Here is a 23525-nt window from a genome sequence, read left to right on the forward strand (position 1 = left end):
ATTTTTGTCGGTATCATGCGACTCTGATCGAAATTTTGAGTAAATTTTGATGTATTTTTATTTGCATAACACTCGATGTTATTCTAAACGTTATAACATCGTTTTTCATACCTTTATTTTTATTTACATATTGACTAATTATTGAAATACGTTTTGTTTCTCGAATTTCTGATTCGAACTTCAGTATTTTCCTGTTTAATTATTAGTTTCATTCAATAATAATAATAATAATAATAATAATAATAATAATTTATTTATTTATTTATTTATTTCGAAGCTGAGAGAAAGGGGATAGTTGATGTACAGTGAAACAAACAAACAAATAAATACAAAAGCACACTTTATATTTGGTCACATACAAGAGATAAACCAACCACCAAAAACCATTCCCAAGAAAAAAAAAATCAGTGAATAAACTGTAAATAAGGCATCAAGCGAGCTGAAAAGAATAAAATTAAAGTCTTGACTACAGTTTTGTATCTGTGAAAACAATGGGTTTAACAGCTTTTTATTCAGTTTTCAGTTCAAAAAATTTCTGTTGCGTAACTTTTCATTATTTTTGGTTTTCGTAACATTAACCTTTGTAAGAAACTCAGTTGAAATTGAATTGCGAGGTTATTTAAACAGTCATACATATAACAACTTTATATCAACCACAATTACCCTACAAAAACCTTACCGAGTAATTAAACAACCTTGGAAGTCGACTTGGGAAGCTCGATGCATTTTTTCCAATAGCACTTGAAGGCGACATGTGCAACATTGATCTCAGACACTGGAGGGCGATATAACCTGTAGGAATCACGTTATACAAAAGGGTCCAGGTTTACTCGAGTTTATACAGCCAATTACCTGGTTTATTTGTTGTAATTGAGTGTTAAATACATAAATCAACATATTTTGTGATTAAGTGATTTAACTTGAGCTTTAAAACCAAAAGTCTAATAATTTAAACATATCCTCTTAGTTGGCTTTGTTCACTTTAAATACATTGAATTGTCTAGATATGGTGTGTTCACTTCGATCACAGAGATGGAGGGAGTCTGATCCTTTGGCAAGTTTGTAAACCACCTCTTTTGCAACCCCTCTTAAAATGTTTTATGAAGGATGTCATGCGCAATTAGAATATTTAATTTGTTGATCTAAGGTTTATTTTTCAAGTGTCTTTATGTAACACTTTTGGTTGAAGGCTGTTTAGTTAGCTTGTTTACTTTACTAAACCAACTGTAAGGATGCTATTAACAGAATACTGATCTGAGAGAAACATCTGAGTATTGGGTCATGACTTCTTCAATAAAACCACTCCCTCTTCTGCAACAAGAGGGTCCTGGTATGCTCACCCTCTCTTTCAACCAAAAGAATTCAGCAAGTGCTCGTCAGCACATGTTAAATGTATTCAGTGAGGAGGCAGAGATGACTTGTCAGGACTTGATGAGCACCAGAGTTTAAACAGGGCCAAAGCATTTTAGATAAGCTTTAGAAAAAATAAAGACAGAGTAATGCATCACTTATTTCAGTTGTCATTTATGGAAAGGGAAAAAGTCAGCGAAATACAACTTGATAGAGGGCTTTATTTAAAAAGTTTATATTATAAAATGTAAAAATTCAGCAAACCCGATCACATGGATGCAAAGACTTATCCCTTAGAGCTCCCAAGTGTTGCCACGTTACAGCTTCACATCTTTAATTGACAGAAAAACATTTTACAACTCGTTACATTTTTTCCCCTCATTAGAGATGTGTACATTTGGCAGGACTGGAAGTTCCCAACAAACAGGAGTGGATAGTTATTGCTTTGGTTTGTTTCAAATGGGGTTTAAACTGGAGAGTTGGGACATGCAGCACGGCGAACTAGCTGACCAGGAGGAGAAAAGAAGGAGGAGAGGGTTACGCTGGTAGGGATGGTTTAATCGTCTTTTTCCTTGGCACCGTGCTTTAGGATGCGTGTGAACTCCACATAGTTGAAGTTGCTCTTCTTGTCAATGGGGGCCTCCCTGAAGAGCTCGTCCACCTCCTCATCTGTAAACCGGTCGCCCATTGTTGTGAGCAGCTCTCTGAGGTAATCTTCCTGGATAAAACCTGAAGGGGGGAGAGATTCAGATGAGATAAGAAGCCAAAGACGGCTTAGAACAACATCAGAGCCAAGAGTTTTCCCTGGGCCGAGAGAAACCATTTTCACAAACAAACCTTTAAAGGCAATTCAGGTTATTTTCTCTTTCAACAGGGAAGGAAAACTTTGCTGTCACAGCTTACCTGTCCCCTCCTCGTCAAAGCAAGCAAATGCATTCCTGATCACATCCTCAGGGTCTGTTCCGTTCAGCTTCTCTCCAAACATGGTGAGGAACATGGTGAAGTTAATGGGTCCAGGAGCTTCCATCATCATGGCCTCCAGGTACTCATCAGTTGGGTTTTTCCCTTTTGAGAAAACACAGGTAGGTTGCATTCAGATGCAGTGTTTGAGTGCAAGTGACATCAAGGACTGAACGTTCAGTGTCTATATGCAGAACTAGTTTCTGTAAAAGGTAGGTACGTGTAGGTGCACACCCTAAATCGCAGAAATGCATCCTTCCATTAAAGATGCGCTGACCTCATCTGGAAATAAAAAGTGATCAAACTCACCCAGTGAGGCCAACATGTCGTGAAGATCCTCTTTGTCCACGAAGCCATCGCGGTTCTGGTCGATCATGTTGAAAGCCTCCTTGAACTCCTGGATCTGAGACTGGTCAAACATGGCGAAGACATTGGAGGTGGCGCGCTGAGGGCGCTTCTTTGTGGTCTTTGACTTAGCCCTTTTGCTCGACATTTTGACTGTTTTGTTTTATCTGTGGGGGAGATTTGTGCACAAATTACATCCAGAGTGACTTCCTTCCTTTAACATCTGATTCAAAAACATTTTAACTTCATACAAAAGAATTATTATTAAGAGTAATCCTCAATACTACATCAATTTTAAGCATTGTGTTATAGAACAATGAGTTTGATTACAAAACAGTAGAGATGAGACAAAAACAAAACCCTGATAACAAAGACAAAGGCTGACACACAGGAAAACAACATGATCAAAGGTAAAGTAGATCATCCTGTTACCCAAAATAAGATCTCGTCATTTGTACCCACAACTCAGTGTCAGAGTATTTTAATTCTCTGGCAGTGAATCCCCAGAGTGGTGTCCCTCACTGAGCTATAAATGGAGATGTTCCTCATCTTTCTAGGTTGATCAGCTTACTGGTTTTACTAAGGGTAGGAAACTTACTGATGTGAGGACAGATGCCCTTATGAGGCGATGTCTTCTTTGTAGACTAACAGGCGAACATTCAACAGCCTTACCTGGATGGCTAATTATGTTAGGGCACTTTGACATTCATGGGCAGAAAGTACAATTTAGTGTGATCTTATCTAAAAACATTTTGAATAATATGACTTGGTTTGACACTGTCTAAGCCACAGAAAACTTTACACTCACTGGATCTGCCATCTCATTTATGTTCTCTTCACATTCAGTCTCATGAGTACACCATGTTTTTAATTCCTTGAATATGCTGTGTCACTTGAAATTGAGCAACTGGTTCATCCTAACCAGAATATCTATTCTCTTGCAAGGATTGAGAATAACACCACTGGTTAACAAATATGTTCGATGCAGAAAGCTTTAAAGTTAGATTGTTTTAAATACAGCTTAGAGGTTTAATGGTTGACATTCTGTGCCTCAATGGGGGTCCACCTGGTAAAACTTAGGCTGCAATTTTGAAAATGTGTATGGATTGAGGGTTGAAATTTAGTGTTGATCTGCTAAATTTGTTCGACAAATAGCCCAAATACAACGTTTTCATACTGTTTCATCCAAGACCCTCTATTAAAAAAAGCTTAAAAATCAACAAACTTTCATTAACTCAGACCATAGTCTCATATAATTTTGGTAATGTATAGGGAAAATTCGCTAGTCCCAACAGTGGGAGATAGTACAATAAAACAAAAGGTGGAACACAGTCTTAACGAGAATTTAGCAAAAATAACTTGAAATAGAATTTAATCATGAAAATAAAAGATAAAAATATAAGTTTTAACCCATGAAAGGCAGTCCGTCGATAATCTTGTGTTAACTGTTCAGACAGTAAAACTGGTTAAAACGTATGTTTAATCACTGATACACTATGCAAATAAAACATTGCTACCTTTATCGTGACATTTGCATCTCCTGACATCGCAAATGTCGTAAACCAGAAAAGCGAACAACTATCCTCGAACAAAAACAACGTCTCTCGTTTGAAGTTGTTTAACATGTTACATAAAAACGAACACATACTGTCTACATGGCTCGCGGCCTACTTTGAACTACATTAGGTAACTGGAGTACAAAAAGATGATGCTTTCAACGTCGAAAGGTTGGTTTCCTTTTCGTGGGAACTTATACATCTCAATAACCTAACTTTGCAATTTCCAAATTCGTGCTTTGACTGAAACCCTTTGGTATATTTACGCCCGTGTTACTGTCTTTAGCCACAGAGCTAACCGTTAGCCGTGTTTTCAAACCAATCAAGCGAACTCTCAAAACCGCACTCCGCATTAACAACCAGGTAAAGGCTTTAAATACATAAATAAAACAGTACATGTCAAAGAAGAAAATCTGATTATGCCGTTCAAAGAGGACGGAAATGTGAAATGTTCAAGAAAATCTTACCTGACAACAACCCGACACTTGTCAGCTATCACTGCGCTGCTCCTTTTCTCAACCACCGCCCTTCACTTCCTCATGTTGGTTCGGCAGATACAATTCAGAGCAAACCAAATCGAAGAAAAAAGGGGGGTCGTCTGGCATAAATTATTGTTTTTATCGGCAAAACACAAATATATATTATGTTGTGAGTTGAATGAACAACTAAAACACATTTAAATTTAGCCAGTGTTACAAAAGGTGTTAGATTAATTCATAATTGGTCGTAGTAGAACTCATAATGAATACCAGACGCCCCTGTATTAATAAATGCAGGATCCACAAACTCTCCCTGCCAACGTTGACATTCCTGGATATGCCCTTTTAAGGACAGAAAGAAAAGGACGTCCATTACATTGTGCAATTAAGGCAAAGTAGGCTTTAACGACTCCCGCTGGGAAAAAAAGAGGTTTAACATTAATATAGGGATAGTTTCAGGAAGTGATATGTTTTTTTTTCATTTTCTAAATGGATAACTTTAGCCAATCAGATTCAGTAATAAATGTCACTTCAGTGTTCCTGAAAGAATAGATGATGGTAGCCAGGAAAAACAGTGGGCCCAATTAGTGCTTCTTTTATAGGTTTTTTTTGTTTGTTGTTGTTATATATGCTGACTTCTAGCAATTTGAACATTTTGATACTTTTTAATAAAGTCAAATTGATTAAAAGTACAACATGTTTGACAGTAAAAAGGAAAAAAAAATAGAAAAAAGATAGTTTGGATAATAATAGAAACTGATGGCCCAGTGTTGGTCAGACAACAGTTGGTACCCTACTCATTGCTGTTAAGTGGCTTACTCCTGCAGGGCTTCAGAAGCGAAATGTGGAACCGTTGACTCATAGGTTAAAAGAAGCATCATCTGTCTTTTGTGTCCAGATGACATATCACTGGGGTCACCTATGGCTGTACTTTGAATTATGTGACCAAAGGAGTCATCCATGTAAAGCTTCATAATCCTCAAATAATGAATCAGATCTTTTTAATAACTATTGCAATAAGATGAATATCTAAACATGTAAAAAAAAAAATAATGAGTCAGAAATGCATCCTTGGTTTTCTGTATAGCAGGGAAAAACATAAGAAGACTGTTATTTGTAATTTTCTGATAGTACAGTTGATTTTTGTTTTGGTCTTTTTGTGAAAGGTCAAAGGTGAAACCACATAACATAATTTTGGAAGTAATTGTAGTGACACATTAAACCACTAGAGGGTGCTACCTTCACAGATTAAAAAAAAATTATGTGCTTGATTTGCTGACTCTTTTGAAGTCATAATTCAGTGAGTGAGAATGTTTTTTTTCTGCCTCGAACTGGTAACAGAAGCATTTAAATAACTTCAGAGTATGGAACATTCAGCTATAGCCTTGATAGATCCCATGAGACAGGCTATAATGTTGGAATTTCCTGGACAGCTGAACGCAGTGGCATGCTACTTACATGGACATGATTAACTGCAACCATCCAGCACAGTCAGACAACTCATACCGTAAGAGAGGAATGGGCATATCTGCCCATGCAATTGCAGTAAATCTGGCTCAAAATCTTTATGATGAAGTGTCAACAAATCTAAACATCACAGGCTTTACAGCTGGAGGGTGAATGTATTGTATTGCTTTTGATTATACTGATACACCTTAGTAATATGATAAACACAACAGTTGACAATGATCCTGCAATGCTTAAATAGATAAACCAATGTGCCTTATGATAGAATGATATGCTACTCTTTAAATATCACAATGGGATAAAGTTATTAAGAGATGGTCATCATGTTTCAGGTGAAATATTCACTTGAGCTATTGTACTTAGCAGGAGAGGTTCAAAGAAGACACTCTTATATGAGCTTTGAATGACAGCTGTTTGGTAATTGAGGGTTTATGTTCATATTAGAGTAAAGCCAAGGATGCTAAACGTGATAAATCTACAGATAGACACTGTGCCATTCTTTTGCATTCATTTAGGTAAGGTTACTTTGGCTTTAGGTACTGATACTGAGAGGATATTCAACTGTACAATTCAGTCATATTATTGTGACAGGATGTGTGACTTGCCTTGCTGTTGCTGTGTTGCTAAAGGTTAGCATTTTTGATTGATGTCAAAAAATGTAGCATTACTAGGCTAATAACTATCATATTCAGTTGGACAAAAGACAACATTTTAGCCTCCACAGTGTGATTTAGATACTCTTATTTGCTTCCAGGAAATGCTCATCTCTTCTGTTGAGCTAGCAAGTTAGCTTAGAGTAGTGTAGCATGTCTATGAAAGACAAAAAAGGTACAGCTGTCTGTGTCAGAAGCAGATCAAATTTTGAAATTAAGGCCACACGGCCTTTATACTGAACATGATTCTTATCTATTTACAAAATTAATGTTTTTTGTTTTATTTTAGGGGGCTACAAGCCAAGGCTTACAGGACTACGTAGCTGCACACAGGTAAGAAATGTAAGTCACTTTTTAAAAACAAGACTAGCATTGTTGTCACATCATGGAAAAATAGCCTCTACTAGCTACTTTTGTGGGGTAACAGATTTAAAGCAGTTTACCAACAACAAAACAAAGCTGCAGCAGTTGTGGCATTAACATTATTTACTTTACATTATGATAATCCTTCAAATGAAATATTAGCTAGAGTTTCACCCAGTTTGCCATATTGTTGTTTTTACATTTGGACAATGAGATGGTAGCATGTTTCCTTGCTAAACTATGCTATGCTAAACAGCCACTACATAACATATTCAAACACCTGACAAACATGTTGAACTTCTCTTTGACATTTAAAAATGTTTATATATGTATTAGATGTGCAGAGCTAATGACCAGAGTCCAACCTGAAGCTACAGGCTGTAGCTATCTGGTCATAGTACTGCAGCTTTTCTGATTATTTCTAAGCTATCCTGCCTCTCAGATAATCACAGGAGTCCAGGGTAGTCATGTTGGCAAAGGATTTAGAGGATTGTGACATATTGTATTACAATGTCAAACTTATCCCAGATTTCATTAGACAGCATGTAAAGTTGTGACTCTACTTACTGTCTTGTATTGTTCTCATCAGTGTTGATCTCTTCTAATGAGTTTGTACCTCACAATGCTGCCATAACATTTGTTGCCATGCTGACTGTTGTTTTGTGGGATGGTGGTGGGTGAGGGCCAAAAAGGACTAAGCCCTGGAGGTGTTTATTGACATGATATTTTACAATGAAAGTTGCCAGAAACTTCCCAGAAATCATCTAGGAAATCAAATCTGTGAGCCAAATACCCTTCTGCTTCGGTGACAGGAAACTCTTGCGTATCATTTATTTAACCTTTTCGTTAAGTAGCTGTTAGCAGCCGGGGGACACATTTGTGTGCTTCCACACACGAGAGTGAGAAGAGAAAGAGAGAGTGACAAAGAGACAGTGGCTGGTATTCACTGTATGTGAAGCTAGCAACAATAGCAGAGCTAAAGTTAGCAGCAGACGCAGCTGAGATTGTTGTGGTGAAAAGTTGAGTCAAAAGAGGCCGGAGATTAACCAGCTATGGCATAATAATAACACACGATCACTTGAGACATGAGATGCTTTGTTTCTTTGATTTAGGGTTTTTAAATCTGGAAAATACACCATGCTAACATACATCAAAGTACAGAAGAAGCTTAGCAAAGAAGGAAAGGTGGTACATCAAAGGAATGACAGGAAATACATCAAAGGAGAGACAAAACAGTGGATCAAGAACATAAAGATGCACATCAAAGCAGGGACAAAAACATACATCAGACTCCAAAAATACATAAAGAAGTATGTAGAAGTACATCAAAGTAAAGAAAAAAGAGATAGAACAAAAATCTCTTTATTTGACAAAGATATGGATGCTAACATTTCATTCTTTAATTATGAGCTTGATAGACATGTAGATAAAATCACTCGCTGAAATATTAGTTTTGGGAATAAACTTGGACAATAAATGCAGACACCCATGTTTACCTGCATTCTTTTGACAGTTAGCTCACAGAGACCTGCACCCATAAATGTGTTGGGCCCCCACGCTATGCTCTCAGCTATATTTATCTCCACCCTCACCATAAAAGGCTGCGACTGCTGCAGGGACACTCTGGCAAGGGCCAACATTATTTTTGTTGTGTAGACCACAGCCCTGTGCGCACCTACCTGTAGGTTTGCTGGGATATCAAGCTTAAAGTGTGGAGATTCAGAGCCGTCTTTTCCTTTAAAGCTTGGAGTTTAAGGCGTTCTGTCTGGGGTAAGCGGAAACTTTTTGTGCAGAGATTAAAATGTGATGAGCCAGCTGTTGCATTTGTCTGTGTTAGCATGCTGAGAAAGTGCCTGATTGCTTGAATCTTATGTTATGTGTTGCTAGCTCAATTTGCAGGTTTGAATTTTGTCTGTTTCATAATGTTATATCAAGGTTTTATGACTTCTTTAGTTTTGTTCTCTTCTTTTAGTTTTTATGATTTTATTTTTCCCACCTTGAGAGCTGGATTAATTGGCCATGTTCCACAATAAAGAACATGTGTAAGTAAATGAAAGCATGGCTAACTTGTAATTGAGCCAACTAACCACACAGACAGGTAGGCAGCAAGAAACTTGGGAAAACTCGGAAAATCAGGACTCATCCAGAAGAGGCCTGCAACATGTCTGGATCTTTACCATTCTACCAGAAGCACCATCGCAGCTACGACCGCGGCTACCGCAGCAAGGAAGCTGAGTCTAAAGTGAGCCAGTACCAGGCAAGCAGCAGCAGATATGCAGCTGGCAGCAGCTCCTCTGCCAGCAGCTTCAGCAGGGGGTAAGGAGAGGGATGAGAACCGAACCTTGTTACAGGAAAGCCCTTCTGCTTCCTTTAACCCCAACCCGACTGATCAGGTTCACCTCTTTCACCTCTGGATCACTTCCCCTGCCATGGCTTTGGGATCATCTTTCCTGCCTTGCTGCCATATTGACACCTAAGTAACCATCACTCTCTCATCTGAGTCCTCTTTCACTTTGATCACACCTGAGGAGTATCTCTCTTTTCATCCATCTTTAAATCTTGCACAAGCCTTTTTTTTTTGCATGCTCCTGTTTGTTTCTGTGCATGCTCTGAAATGCTTTCCTCTAACATTCATTCATTTATCACCAAACAAACTTTGCTGGCTACATTTTGATGTAGTTTCTGCTCAATTTAGAGCAAACCTTTATGTGAGATGAAATGAAATCCATTGTTATGTAATAGTGGAGTTAATGTAAATGGCATAGACTGAAATAGACTCTTGACCTGTGCATACCACGAGGAAGGGAAAGTAAGAAGGGAAATATGAAGCCCTGGTTCAATCTGGTTTAAGGTTCATGAAATTACAGAAAACACATTTTTTTCTATTCTATTCCAACTGTTGCTAAGATTTATGATGTCTTAGTTGGATGCAGTGGTCAGTTGTGAAGAGGATTTAAACAGAGCAGAAGGAAGCCCGTAGTGGACATGCATCTGTACACTGGATTTACTTTGTTCTGCAGAGTTTTCTTAAAATCTCATATTTTCATCTACTATCAGGAGATAACACCGTCAATATGTTATTCCTGTGGCATTGGTTCGTTTTCCTTTCATGGCCGGAAAACTCCATTGGTTTTCGTTTTTTCAAGCTTTTGTTGTTATGATAACAAGATACATTTACAGCAATCTAGAAAAACAAATTATGGATCAAGGGAAGTCATAAAGACCAAACTATGACATACCATGTTGCCTGAGGACTAATGAAGCAAGTAAAGCTCTTTTTTTTATTTTTATTAAAAAATAATAATTATTCAGGGTTCCTTTTGAATTTGTAGGACATAGGATCAGAGTTGAAAAACCAGAGCAAGAAAGTGGGGAATGAAATGCAACAAGGGGTTGGGGTCAAACCTTGCCCCTCTTGGCACTTCTTAAAGCCTATTTCAGAACTTTTTTTTTAGCTTTTCAAAGTGGGAATATGTGATATGATTATCTGCCTAACATCAAAAATTAGTTAGGATAACTTGATCTTATAAGTTGGGATAACATGATTGTATGCACTGGGATAAATTGATCCTACAGGTTGGAAAAACTTGATTTTACAAGATGGGAAAACTTGATCCAATAAGTTACAATAACTTGATAGTATGGATTGGAAAAACTTGATCATACAAGTTAATGTATCTTTTTATATTACAAGTTTGAAAAACTTATATAAGTTGGAATAACTTGATTTTACAAACTCAAAAAGCTCAGTCTTCTAGGTTAGATTATGGTCTCAGAGGTTGGGATAACTTGATCCCATATGTTGGGATAGCTTGATGATATAAGTTGGACTAACTTGACTTTTTAAACTGGGATCACACTAACTTTGGATCTCACAAATAATGATAACTTAACATTCAAAATGGGGTAACTCGATCCTATAACTTAGGACAAGTCCCAATTTAGGGAAGACCGGTATTGATAACTTGAGATAAGATAAAGAAGATGAGATCTTGGCTAGTTTGACCTCGCACCTAGGTCAAGTGCCCCATGAGTTTATACCACAAGTTGGCAGACAGGGTTTGGTTCCAACCTGCGGCTCCTCCTGCGTGTCACTTTACTTGATTCCCGCTGTTGTATCATTTTTGAACAAAGGCAAAAAAATCCATGAAAAAGTAAATCTGGAGCATAAAAAACAGGGATTACTTATTAATACAGGAAAATGTATTAGGTGAAATATATGGCTGCATGTCTACTTAAGGCTTCAATTAAAAAAAAAAGGTTGGTATCTTCTTGATGGTGGGTTTCATTTTGGTTGAACAAATACTGGCCAGTGCCATACTCTGTCCTGTGAAAAGATCAGTCGAGTATCTGACCATCAAACCCTCTCACGATTTCAGTCAATCGTCTTATTTTAGGATCAAGACACACTGGGTTCATGCAGATCCTATCTTTTTACAGTGCTTGGCAGTTCTTAAGATGCTCTGGCCTGTTGAGTGTGAACAGGTCAGAGGGCTTAGGTTTTACTAACACTATCCCCTCTTGGCTTTTACACTCACTACTGGACAACAAATCTGTGTTGCGGTCAAGAGAGGAGGATTAAAACGTGTTGACTGATTATTAAATGGACGGTTTGATACGGTGGTTATGATGAAGCGGTTCTGGCAGCTATGCTAATGTATTTATTTAGACATGACCATTGGGTTTGTTTTAAAACAAGCCTCTCTGAATTCAATCTGTTGAATGTAAGTTGTTGCAGCTCAGATTTTTGGAAGCTAAGTGGATGTAAATGGTCATAGTGGCTGGGACAGTGACCCAGAAAGATACAGGAAAAATGAGGGCAGTCGACCTGTCGCCCTTCTGGCCTCCGCCTTCTTATCAGGGTCTGGTTATCTCATACTCTGAGCTCCCACCATGACTATCTGAGAGCTGTAAATAGTAATACCACTGACACAGGATTTTGGAGTGCTGATCTAGATATTAGGCCTTTATTTTCAGTCTTAAAAGTCAAACAAAACCCATCTTCACTACTTTTCCACTGAACCATCATTTACAACTCATCCACCCTCACCCCGGCTATATCTCCACATGTTAATGTTGTGTTATCAGTGTCAATGTCTGGCCAGCTGCCAGGCTGATGCTATGCTATATGTCCCAGACTTAAAGTGTCCTCACATTCTGGGCTGGAGGCAAGCAGACTGAGCCCCATACCAAAGAGAGCCAAGCCCTCTTACTTGGCGGTGGATAAAGAGAACCAAATCATCGGCTATGTAGTGCCAATCTTCCGGGGCAGGTAATATCATCATCACTGTGTCAAACTGCAACTCCAAGTATGTTGAAGTTATTCTAGTTTTGATGATGTACTCTATACCCCAATGACTTCCTTGGCTGTGTTCGACAATCTAGTCAAGAGTTTGTCACGGGGCTTTCGGACACAGAGGCAGCAAGGGTGAGGGACACTGCTGCTTACATGGCTCGCAGGGATTTGTTCACCAGTGGGATGGAGATGGAGAGGTCAGAGCTGATCTCCAGGAGGGAGGCCATGCGTGGAACAGCAGAACGCATCTCCCTCAACAAAAGGGTCAGTTTGTGGATTTTGAGGTCATGTTGGAAACCACAGAGGTGACACTGCCTTACATATTAGAATGTAAATGTCCTGTTTAAACCCTGAAGTAGTTGTTCTGATGTGTATTTGAAAAGCAATCCCTTTTAAAACATCAACTTAATCTGTGATCTATGAACCCTTTTCTTTAGCAGCACAGATAAGAGTAGATTAGAATAGAGTACAACTCTAATGTCCCTGAGGAGCAGTTAGTTGTCCACACAATACAAAAACAAAACACCAGACACAACACTGCACAAGATCCACAGATTTTCTACATATAGATCACAGTGGGTACAGATTATTCAAGAAACCATTAGACGACAGAATAAACAGACAGTCTTCATCTGTTTGTGCTGAACCTGGGAAGACTGAACCTTCTCCCAGAAGGAGCCTTTGCCTTGGAGATGGGTCTCCTTTCATAAATGTGCTGAAGGTCATTCAGAGAGGTCCTAGAGATCTTGCAGCACTGCCTCGTGATTTTCACAAGATTTTGATAATGATGACAATGAACAGGCCCACTTTATGACATCATAAATTGAGTTTTTCACTGATTGACTGACAGTGTGTGTCTTTAACGCAGTCACAATCATGATCATTTGAAACCTCGGTTGGAATTCGGTTCCATGACAACATGGCTAGTAGAAAAAGTAGGCAGTCACCTTTTCATAATGTCTTTTTTTGATCAGTTAAAGTTACCCACAACCTAATTAACCAGTCAATTAATTCATATAGCACTGAATCATATCATAAGTTCCTCAAGACACTTAACGAGCAAGAACTTGGCAACATTTAGTAACAGAAGCAATGATAAACTTCCTTCTAACAGGCAGAAACCACAGACAAGACCAGACTCATGGGGAACAGCCATTGGCACTGTTAAATTAAATGCAATATGAGACAGGAAAACACAATGATGTCATCTGCATATTTGCACAACTGAGTATAATTAACCACAGCACCACTGAAGGAAGATCAAGTGCCGGGGGCTAAGTGGTTACTACCATTCCTTACACAAGGGGGATATCTGTGTCCCCTGGCAATAATGTGAAGTAGTACTTAACCATTCATTTAGTAACATAAAAGCCACAGTAACCCTCGTCTCTGGATTTATCTGACTTTGGCGGATAGACTTACTAATGGGTGACAAATTCCTCAGGAGATCCAGTTTCTCCAGACACAGGCTAGCAGCATCCCAGTAGTGTTGTCGTATTATGTGTTAAGTAACTTAATGGGTCCTCAGCACCCCTAACTGTTACCAGACATTATGAACAGTGTTTACAGCATATGTGCATTTATCATGCATGAGTGAAACAAATTAGGGCTTTGAATGTTGTTGAATTGGGAATGTAAAAGCTTTGTGTTTGTTGCAAAAACGCATTAAACTTCAACAGTTTATGATGTTAAAAAGTACCAGAATAATTCAGCGCCTAAGATCTGATCTATTTGTAGATCCATGAACACGAGGAGCACTTTAAGCGCATGAACGAAGACAGCCTGATGCATCCCCCGGAGTTTGTGATTAAACCACGCTCCCACACCGTGTGGGAGAAGCAAGCTGTGCGGCTGCATTGCACCGTCCAAGGCTGGCCTGACCCTCGGGTCATCTGGTAAGTCACACACATACATCACACTGTAACACAAACTCACAACAGTCTTTACTGTCCCCTTTATATCTGCTATTTTTACTGGCTTTATCATTCTCTTCTTAATCTTTTACATCTGTTTTAAGATCTGTCTCTTCCTATGGTTTCTCTCTTTGTGTTTTCTGATTCTTGTTAAAAGGTACAAAAACAATGTGGCAATTGACCCACTTACCTGTCCTGGCAAGTATAAACTTGAGAGCAGATACAGCGTGCACTCTCTGGAGATTAACAAGTAGGTATACGGGTTTCTATCCTCAAATCTTTGAACAAACTTTTCCAAGAAAGACTCTAAAACATCTTGCGTTAATTGCATAAAATTTGTAAACTCAAGGCAAACATTTTAGAAAGCCCAGCTTGGAAAAACATCTGTTATCACATTAGCTTTGCTTGTTATTAGCATCTCTTCTCTGCCCTCTGCTACATATAATATCGACCACATAAAAAGGCAGACATGCCTTAGGTACACATAGTGTATGTTAGCTAGGAGCTGCTCCATAGCTAACACATAGTGTATGTTAGCTAGGAGCTGCTCCGTAGCTAACACATAGTGTATGTTAGCTAGGAGCTGCTCCATAGCTAACACAAACTGTAGCTCGCAGGCTATCAAATATGTTACTTTACCATAAATTTACTGTCAAACACCCAGAAAACAGCTGAAAAAATGCACAAACCACTTGACTTGAGTTTAAGGTCACAGGTACATGCAGTTTTTATAACTAAGCTTAACTAGCTAAGCTATCAACTAGCTATCAAGTATGGCTACTAGTCATCCTAAAACATATTTTTATGTAATCTAAAACAAGAGTAAGGATATATTTTGTGATAAATAGTGAAAAATAATCTTAGTAAAAATAAGCATTTTGAAAAGACAGAAAGTAGCTTTTCTTTAGCATTAGCATTGTCAGCAGTAACTGTGCAAAGCAGAGAGAACTAAAGCTTCCAAGTTGAGTCCTTCTATGATGTTAATATTTGTGTCTGTCTCTGGCCAGATTTCTCAAATAGACAATTTTTATTGATCCTGAGCCAGAATTCCCCAAGAATAGCTGAGTTTATGGGTTAGCTAAAACTCAAAAAGAAATCACAAAATAAGATTCTTGTAATTACTTCTGGTGAAGTAACCTTGCTACTGATGTTTTGGCTATCACACAACACACAACTGATTATTTCATGTACTTAGGCCATAGACACTTGACGCACATGACATCATCAGCGGGGTCTATTTATTGCCAGAGTATTCCTGGCTGGGAGTTATGGAACGCCTCACAGCCGGGGCTCACATAGTTGGTATTATTTACATGGTTGAGAGGGCTGAAGTGGAGTAGGGGGAAGGGCACTGTACATGTTAATCCTTGAGAGAAAGAATGTGCGTATCATGGACATTGATCAGCTGATGCTCTCCTCTTTCAGATGTGACTTTGATGACACAGCGCAGTATCGTGTCTCTGCAATGAACTCCAAAGGGGAGCAGTCTGCGTTCGCCTCCGTTGTTGTTAAGAGTAGGTTTAAGCAAGTATTATAACATCTGTACACACATGCACTCCACTCTACACAAAGAATTTTTTTTATGACTCCAACACTATTTAAAACTAGAATAAATCAATACTATGAGCTTGTTTCTTGATGTTGGGATTTTAATGATTTGATGGGTTGGGGAAAACGTGGTTTTAGTGCCAAAGTGATCATAATCTACCATAATACAAGACCTTTTGTTACTAAATAGAAGATATACCATTTCAAATATTATAATCTTAAGGCCCAATTAAAATATTCAATGTTAAAAGCATTGTTTTGTTTTCTCTAAAGGGTTCAAAGGTGAAGTTGATGAGTCCCTGCCTGCACCCAGACGTAAGTCTGAACTTTCTTTTTATCTCTTACTGCATTTTTTCTCATTAATGCTTACCATAATATTTAAATTTAAAGTTAAATCAGGCCTGATGACACTTTTCATGTTACCTATTTTACACACAGTGCAGCCTTTTCCTCTCAGAGACATATGTCTGTATCACTTTGTTGAGGTTACGTCAAGACTTCACTCTCCTTTTAGCTCTTTTTTGGTCTCCACCAACTCTTGTGACACAAATGTCACCATATCTGTAAGATGCTCAGCTCTCTTTTTGAGATTGTTGCTTCTTTTGTCATGTGCTATTTGGAGCTGTGCATGAACCATGCAGCTGCTTTATCGGAGCCTTTGTGGTGACAATACAATACAATGGGAATACATTGACAATACAATTCACCTAAAATGTTCATATGAGAAAATAGATAAGACCCTTTTTTTGGCCAAAAATCAAAATAATTGGCTGAAAGGCTCCAAAATGCAGTTTTGATGTAGACACAATGCCTTTATGTAAAATTCATACATTAACATCATTTCACTGGGTTATGGTTATGGGTTATGGGTTGGTTACAGCTGAGCTGCAGCGGTGAGTTGAAGATTCATGGTTGGGGGCTGTGGGCTAAGGGAGCTACTGCACTAACAACTTTTTTGTTTTCTTGATGCTGTTGCTACTTTACAGGGGGCAGTGCTGAAGGTAAAAAGGTCACAGGACTCTGGTTTGAAATGTTTGCTGAACTTGATGCTTCCACGGAGTATTTCTCCATGCATGGCTCCTCTCTTCTGTGCAGAGCATTGAATTCAAAGTTTTCTCTCTTTTGGTCTCAAGCCCGGAAAAATCAACAGATTTTTCTCTGTCTTTTACGTTTTATGTGTTTCGACAATGTCGCAAATCAGTTGGACAAACTGTATAAAGGTTTATATTCTACTGTGGTCATTTATTTTTTGTCAATCTAAAAGACCTTTTTTCAGTGGCATCTGTCCTATTAAGATATAAATTTTGTTGTCTTGATAAAGTCTACTGTTTAAAATCCATTTGTTCACAGTAAAAACATTAATAGTTAAGGTAGGTAGTGCTTAGCTTACCTGACTTAACTATCAATTAACAGCCAGTGGGATTCAACATTGTACAACACATTTTTTGTTATATAAAAAAGTTTTTTTTAATGAAATAAAAGTTGGACAAAATGTTTTTTTTTTAATTTATTGTTTATTTGATGTGGACTTAACAATTACATTGGACAAACCAGATGCATTGTTTTAAGTGATTTAGCACAGGTGCTAATTTACAACACTTGTCCACAGAAGGCTTTTTGTAAAATGATGAAATTAATTAATGAAGAAAGGAAAGAACAAATACAATGTTCAATAAAATATGACAGTGAAAAAGAAGACGTTTTCCAAATTGAATACATACATAAAATGTAACGCCAAGGCAACAAAATCAGTCGTCTACCAATCAAAATTATTCATGCCAACACTGCTGCTTTTCTTTAGCATTAGCTTAATTTTTTTAGGCGTGACTGTGCCTAGCAGGAAGACCCAAAGCTCTAAAATTTATTCCTTGTATCACGTTGAAAAACTGATTCTTGGAGGTTGTAACTGCCTGAGTCTAGTTTATGTACTTCAAGGCCGCGCCATCTTTCGCTGTTGCAAACACACTCTTGGTTTAACTGCCAGCTGCTAAGCTCGCTAGCTCATTACATCTACAACGGCAACATTACAAAGTAAAAAGTTGTAGTTGAACTTTTTCATTTCAGAGGTGAATTTTTTATCAGTTGTAGAATCTGAAAAATATACATTCCCTTCTTTCATTTTCTGCTAATTCACCAGCTGAAATCATGAACATTGATATGTTTTTTTGTCTGTGTACCACTTTTGACTGCATGAACACAAGTTGTCACATCTTTTCACCTCTTTTTTATGAGCACTGTCCTGTAGTTTTTGAGTCACTCTATCAGTCTCTGTCTGTCTGTTGTCTTATTTTTGACACACCCTCTCTTCTCCACATATTTCTGTCTGGCTGAAAAAGTTTGGATCCAGCATCTGTTCATGTTTTTTTCTCTGGTTGTGATGTTCACTAATGTTCTTTCACAGTACACTGTCTTGATCCTCCTCTTGACCTGAATACATCTGTCTTAAACCTTGACCCATTCTAACTCTTACCATGTTTTGACCTTAGAGGGCCCAGTGTCTGAGTATGGCATCAACTTCAAGACTCACATTGTCGATAAGTTTGGGGTGTCCTTTGGGAGAGAGGGTGAGACCATGAGTCTGGGATGTACGGTCATCATTTACCCTGCTCTGCACCGCTACCAGCCAGAGGTCCAGTGGTATAGAGACGGTAAGAACATAATGATTTAAAAGAAATACTAAACTCTGCACGCTCTATATTCGTGAGGTTAAAAGTATGTCATTACTTTATGTAAATTGAGGATTTAATACATATTGTGTGAGTGAATCCGTCTTATTCCTCTAGATGTTCTGCTGACTCCCTCTAAATGGAACCACATGCACTGGAGTGGAGACAGAGCCACGCTGACGCTCACGCATCTCAACAAGGAGGATGAGGGACTCTACACCCTGCGCGTCACCACAAAGTCTGGATATGAAACCTACTCAGCTTACGTCTTTGTCAGAGGTGAGTGTGGCTGTTTAATAACCTTTTAATAGACAGAAATGTCTCCTTACATCCCTTACAAAACATTTTGAAACAAGTACAGTTTGGAGAAAGTAGTCCTAAAGTCATTAACTATATAAATACTCACTGTATACTTTACTGTATAAATAGATAAATGAGGTGTCAACCCCTCCTTCCACTGTACAAAAGTGAATCCAAAATACACCCTTAGAGTAGGCATATACTCAAAACAAGAGTCAGTAGCAGAAGCTGTTTGAGATTGGCAGAGAATATCTGGCATATTTTTCATGGGCACAACTCACAGCTCTGCTGCTTGTCGCAACAATTTTCACAAATGTGGCACCATTTAAAGGGGAAATAAACAGACTTAATAATCTAGCAAATGCAAATTGCCTCACTTAAAGGTCCCATATTATGCTCCTTTTCTGCAGTTTAATATGGATCATTGATGTCTTCATGAAATGGTAGTAACGTGTTTTGGTCCAAAAAGCCAATAAATCAAGCACAGCAGTATTGTTTCCAGGCTCTCATAGCCCCTCTGTTCAGAACAGTCTGATTTAGTGGGCGTGGCCTTCATATGTAAATGAGCCACCGCTGATACTGCCCTGCACAGTTTTACTGAGTGTAGCTGGCACATTTCCTTGATAAATGAACTCTAGCCACTTAGTCTTGTCTTTTTCTGAGATGGGAAGCTTGTGCATGGAACTATGTGGCTGTTTACAGCCAAAAACAAAGCAATGATGGCTCTTCAAATTTGGCATTCTCGTCCTCCAGCAGCGGGGAGGTTAGTGGGTGGGGAGCGGGTTTGGGGGGTATCTGCTCCGGTGGACCAAGCAGATCAGATTTGCTACTGATTGGTCAAAATAGAGAACCGCTGATGTCGGCAAATCCCCAAAATTCAAACAGCTTGTTTCAGGTCAGGATTTTACATTCACAAGCACTACTAAGTACAGGTTTTGTCATTAAATATCACATTTTGTGGGCTGGGAGGAAAGCCAAAGACCCACAAATTTCACTAAAAGACTTAATACAGTGATTTTTGCACAATGTGGGACCTTTAAAGTTAACTGGCCCTTGTCCCCTTATTATTTGATGCACACAGCTCTGTAGCAGTAACATTGGTTGACATCATGGAATTATGCCCTCTATTAAAACTTTAATGGACCAATAAAGATAAACTATTCTGAATAATGGAAAACTGTACAAAAATCAGTATAATACCAACTAACTGTGATGAGAGAAGCCATGTTGGGGCAAAGCTCTAATGTTTTGGACTCACTTTTGTGGAACTGTCATGTCGTCCATCTTTCTACTGAGTCAGTTTTTAGCCAAAAACATCAAATTATCAGTTGAAACAAAGTGTGATGTTGGAAAAATGCCATTTCTGTGCTTAAATGTTTTAAGTAAAGAATTGGTATGATTTACTCTCTGCTAGATTTTTCTATGTTGTCACTTCCAGGCTTGAATCATTATCAGAGGACTCTTGACTGTAACCAACCATCACTTTAGAAACAATCCCCAACCTTCTAATTGTATAAAAATGTACCATATGCATTGAATGCTGTCCCCGTCAGCACAAGCTTAGTCTTGTATTTTTTTTTGCTTTGTAAAGTATGTCATCAGATGGAAGTCAAAGCCAAAACCTCATGTCATCTGGCACCCGATGACAGCGCTACATCCAACAGTGAAAGTGTTTGTGGTTTTATATAGTACCTCTCTAATAGAGACGCCACACGGCTGATTGGCTGCTCCCTGGCTTCTGTTTGAAAACAGTGGAAAAAGCGATCAGTGGAGCCTATCTTTGCAGCCTGACCTTTCAGGCTCTTGTTAATGGTGTCTGCCAGAAAGTAAAGCCCGCTGTTCCCCTGAAGAGGCCAGGAACAGCCTCCAAAACAAACGCTACATGAGCATGGCTGCAGGTGGGCTATTCTCAGAGAGCTGTGTGATGGGGTGGGTGAGCTCAAATAGAAATCTGTGTCAAGGAGAAACAATAGGCTGAACAGATTGATCTCTGAAAATCAGTTATCAATCACACACAGATACAATCTATGGTTATCATATGCTTTATTTTTTTATATCTCTCCTGTTTTTAAAGCCGGCCTTTCATCATAGTTATCATTTTTGCTGTTTATTCATCTTATTCAAACAGATATATATTTCATATTTTAGTTTGAATATAAATTAAAAAAACCTGCCTTTATCATTGTACATAAAAGCTACATAAAGCGTTAACCTTAAAGAGGGGTATTGTGCAATTTTTCATAGCCTGTATATTGTCTCTCTGGTTTCCCTGTAGTCACTTTACATGATTTACCACAAAAAAGATTTTTATTCTCACATTGGTGTTTAAAGGACCCATTATTTTCCTCTCTGTCTGAAACACTTAGTTAGCTGCTGTCTCTTTAAGACTCCCTGTTCCACAAGCCCCCTTCCCTCTGATTGGCCAGCCCTCTGGAGGCCTGTAGAGAGCATAGCTATCGGGAGACGTCTGTGTTTTAGGCCCACCCCTTCAAATATAACATGAAAAAGTTAGGGGGTCCATAACTGATGACCTCATCATTTTAGCAAGTCTCATGTAAATCTCGGGAAGGTTTTTGCTGTTTTTGGATCAGATCATTTTTAGGCAGATTTTACAGACCGGTTCAGGGTTTTCTACACCATGTTAATACATAGGTTTTTAGAAATTTGCATACATGTAGACGGAACATCAAACATCTTTACTTTGTATGTATGTTCAAAATATTGGGGAGCAGAGTCTCTTTAATCTAACGTATGATGTCATCAGGTAATTATATTATTTGTCCTGCTAACTTGCACACATATACCTGGCTAATGCAGACTCATCCTGTAGGATGCACCCCCTAATGACACATACATTGCCCTGGCTTTACCCCAGGTGCATGTTTCTTTAAGAGTCACCTCTCTTATCCCCTTTCACTCTGAGGTCGGGCTGCAGCTAAATCCGTCTTCCTGCTGCTGCTCACTCTCATCTCGTGTTTGACTTGAGGACCAGAAACATTCCTGGCATCAAGCTGTGCGGCTGCACAGTTCAGCACAGGGCAGAGTCACTTTAAAACAAAGTAGCCTCCAGGTTCACAGGTGAATAATGAAGAATGAATAAAATAAACAGTTTGAATTTTAAATGTGGTGTTTCTGTTTGCTCAAGATGCTGATGCTGAGGTTGAAGGAGCTCCAGGTGCCCCTCTGGATGTGCGCTGTCTGGATGCCAATAAGGATTACATCATTGTCACCTGGAAGCAGCCGGCTATTGATCGTGGAGACGCAATCTTGGGATACTTTGTGGACAGGTCGGCCAAAACTTAAACACCTTTTATAGCTGGTACTTAGATTAGTGTTAAATTCAGGGACTCATACGTTTTCCTGAGTCATCTCCTGCATTACGAGGGTTTTTAAAATACTTTTGAATACGTGAATTAAATACATTTAAGCAAGGCTGATTCTGTTACATGTTCACAGATGTGAGGTTGGAACCAACCACTGGATCCAGTGCAACGACACCCCTGTCAAGTTTGCCCGTTTCCCTGTCACCGGCCTGGTGGAGGGTCACTCCTACACTTTCCGAGTTCGGGCCGTCAACAAGAGCGGGATGAGCCGCCCATCCAGAGTCTCTGAGCCAGTGGCTGCCATGGACCCGGCCGACCGTGCTCGCATGAGGGGTACTGCAGCTTTTTGTTTTCTCTAACATAGACTATTATATCTCTTTTTCATGAAGATGCTTAAAGCTTCCATAAGGAACTTCCGGTACATGTTACTTTGGCGCCCCCTTTGGCCAAAGCGGTACAGTGTATTTCTTGGCTGTTTTTACTAGGGATAGGTATTGAACTAGGTACTTTTATAGGTACCGACCGAATTCTGTCAAAAGTACCGGGTACCGATCAACACTAAGTCAAAAGGTACCATTTTTAGGTACCTAAATGCATCCTTGTGACTGTGAGGGAGTGGAACAGTAGGCAGTTTTCTATGCTGGACATGAACACAGCATTGCAAGGTTATATTTTGAAGAATAAATATGTTAATTTTTTTAAAAGTTTTATCATTAAACAAATTTATATTTTTTTACCACATAAACACAAAAAAATACCGAAAATTGGTACCGTTGAGTACCGGCACCGATTGCCAGGTACTGTGCATCGGTACTGTATCGTTTCAAATGCAAAAGGTACCCATCTCTAGTTTTAACTGTATGTGTGTTTCATTTCAAACACAGCATCATCCCTCTTACTTTTCACAGTCAAAGTTATCTCTAAACTTGCTGTTATTGGCACTTTACAGATAAATAAAAAAAAGTTAAAACATCGAGAATAAAGCTGGAATTCAGGAATTCAATTTTACTAAGAAATGTCAAAATTTAAAATCAGGAAAAGTGTAGACATTAAACTGGAAAAACTGAAAGAAGAAAAAAATGCCATCAGGAAAAAAATCAAAATTTATGCAGGACAAATTTTGAAATTCACTTTTGAGGAAAAAGTTGATGTTATTTCAAGAAAAAAAGGCAAAACAAAGGCAAGCAAAATCTTCATTTATAGTTGAGAAATCGGTCGAAATTGTTTGTGAAGAAAGGAATTCAAAATTGGTATTGGAGAAAGGCCAAAAATTTTTTTACCAAAAAAAAAAAAAAGCTTTAGTGGC

The 23525-nt window shown here is 38.6% G+C and overlaps 2 protein-coding genes across 2 annotated transcripts in view; one reads left to right on the forward strand and one right to left on the reverse strand.

Moving 5' to 3' along the window:
• Positions 1–1508: 1508 nt before the first annotated feature.
• Positions 1509–4813, reverse strand: myl12.1 (myosin, light chain 12, genome duplicate 1). The gene is made up of 4 exons (XM_074693684.1): positions 4679–4813; positions 2620–2822; positions 2254–2415; positions 1509–2079 (listed from the first exon to the last, which is right to left on the reverse strand). The coding sequence occupies exons 2-4, from the start codon at positions 2801–2803 to the stop codon at positions 1907–1909; spliced, it is 519 nt and encodes a 172-aa protein (XP_074549785.1). The 5' UTR covers positions 2804–2822; positions 4679–4813; the 3' UTR covers positions 1509–1906.
• A 4521-nt stretch (positions 4814–9334) lies between these two features.
• Positions 9335–23525, forward strand: part of myom1b (myomesin 1b) — a 33043-nt gene continuing 18852 nt past the window's right edge. Inside the window, exons 1-12 of the mRNA XM_074694033.1 lie at positions 9335–9489; positions 12311–12445; positions 12559–12733; positions 14207–14364; positions 14540–14632; positions 15808–15896; positions 16204–16245; positions 16917–16931; positions 18417–18578; positions 18714–18875; positions 22042–22183; positions 22353–22552. Coding sequence (XP_074550134.1) covers positions 9335–9489; positions 12311–12445; positions 12559–12733; positions 14207–14364; positions 14540–14632; positions 15808–15896; positions 16204–16245; positions 16917–16931; positions 18417–18578; positions 18714–18875; positions 22042–22183; positions 22353–22552 — 1528 coding nt within the window. The remainder of the gene's footprint in view (positions 9490–12310; positions 12446–12558; positions 12734–14206; positions 14365–14539; positions 14633–15807; positions 15897–16203; positions 16246–16916; positions 16932–18416; positions 18579–18713; positions 18876–22041; positions 22184–22352; positions 22553–23525) is intronic.

Source organism: Halichoeres trimaculatus, unplaced genomic scaffold (assembly GCF_033239565.1).
Source record: "Halichoeres trimaculatus isolate MK-OKI-2021-1 unplaced genomic scaffold, fHalTri1.1 fHalTri1_scaffold_18, whole genome shotgun sequence".
NCBI lineage: Eukaryota > Metazoa > Chordata > Actinopteri > Labriformes > Labridae > Halichoeres > Halichoeres trimaculatus.

Excerpts from the sequence above, each read along its gene's own strand:
- myl12.1 (XM_074693684.1), bottom strand. The coding sequence starts at position 2,803 with ATGTCGAGCAAAAGGGCTAAGTCAAAGACCACAAAGAAGCGCCCTCAG. Across the intron at positions 2,416-2,619 it reads CGACATGTTGGCCTCACTGG|GGAAAAACCCAACTGATGAG; the intron begins GTGAGTTTGATC and ends TTTTCTCAAAAG. Across the intron at positions 2,080-2,253 it reads CTTTGACGAGGAGGGGACAG|GTTTTATCCAGGAAGATTAC; the intron begins GTAAGCTGTGAC and ends TCCCCCCTTCAG.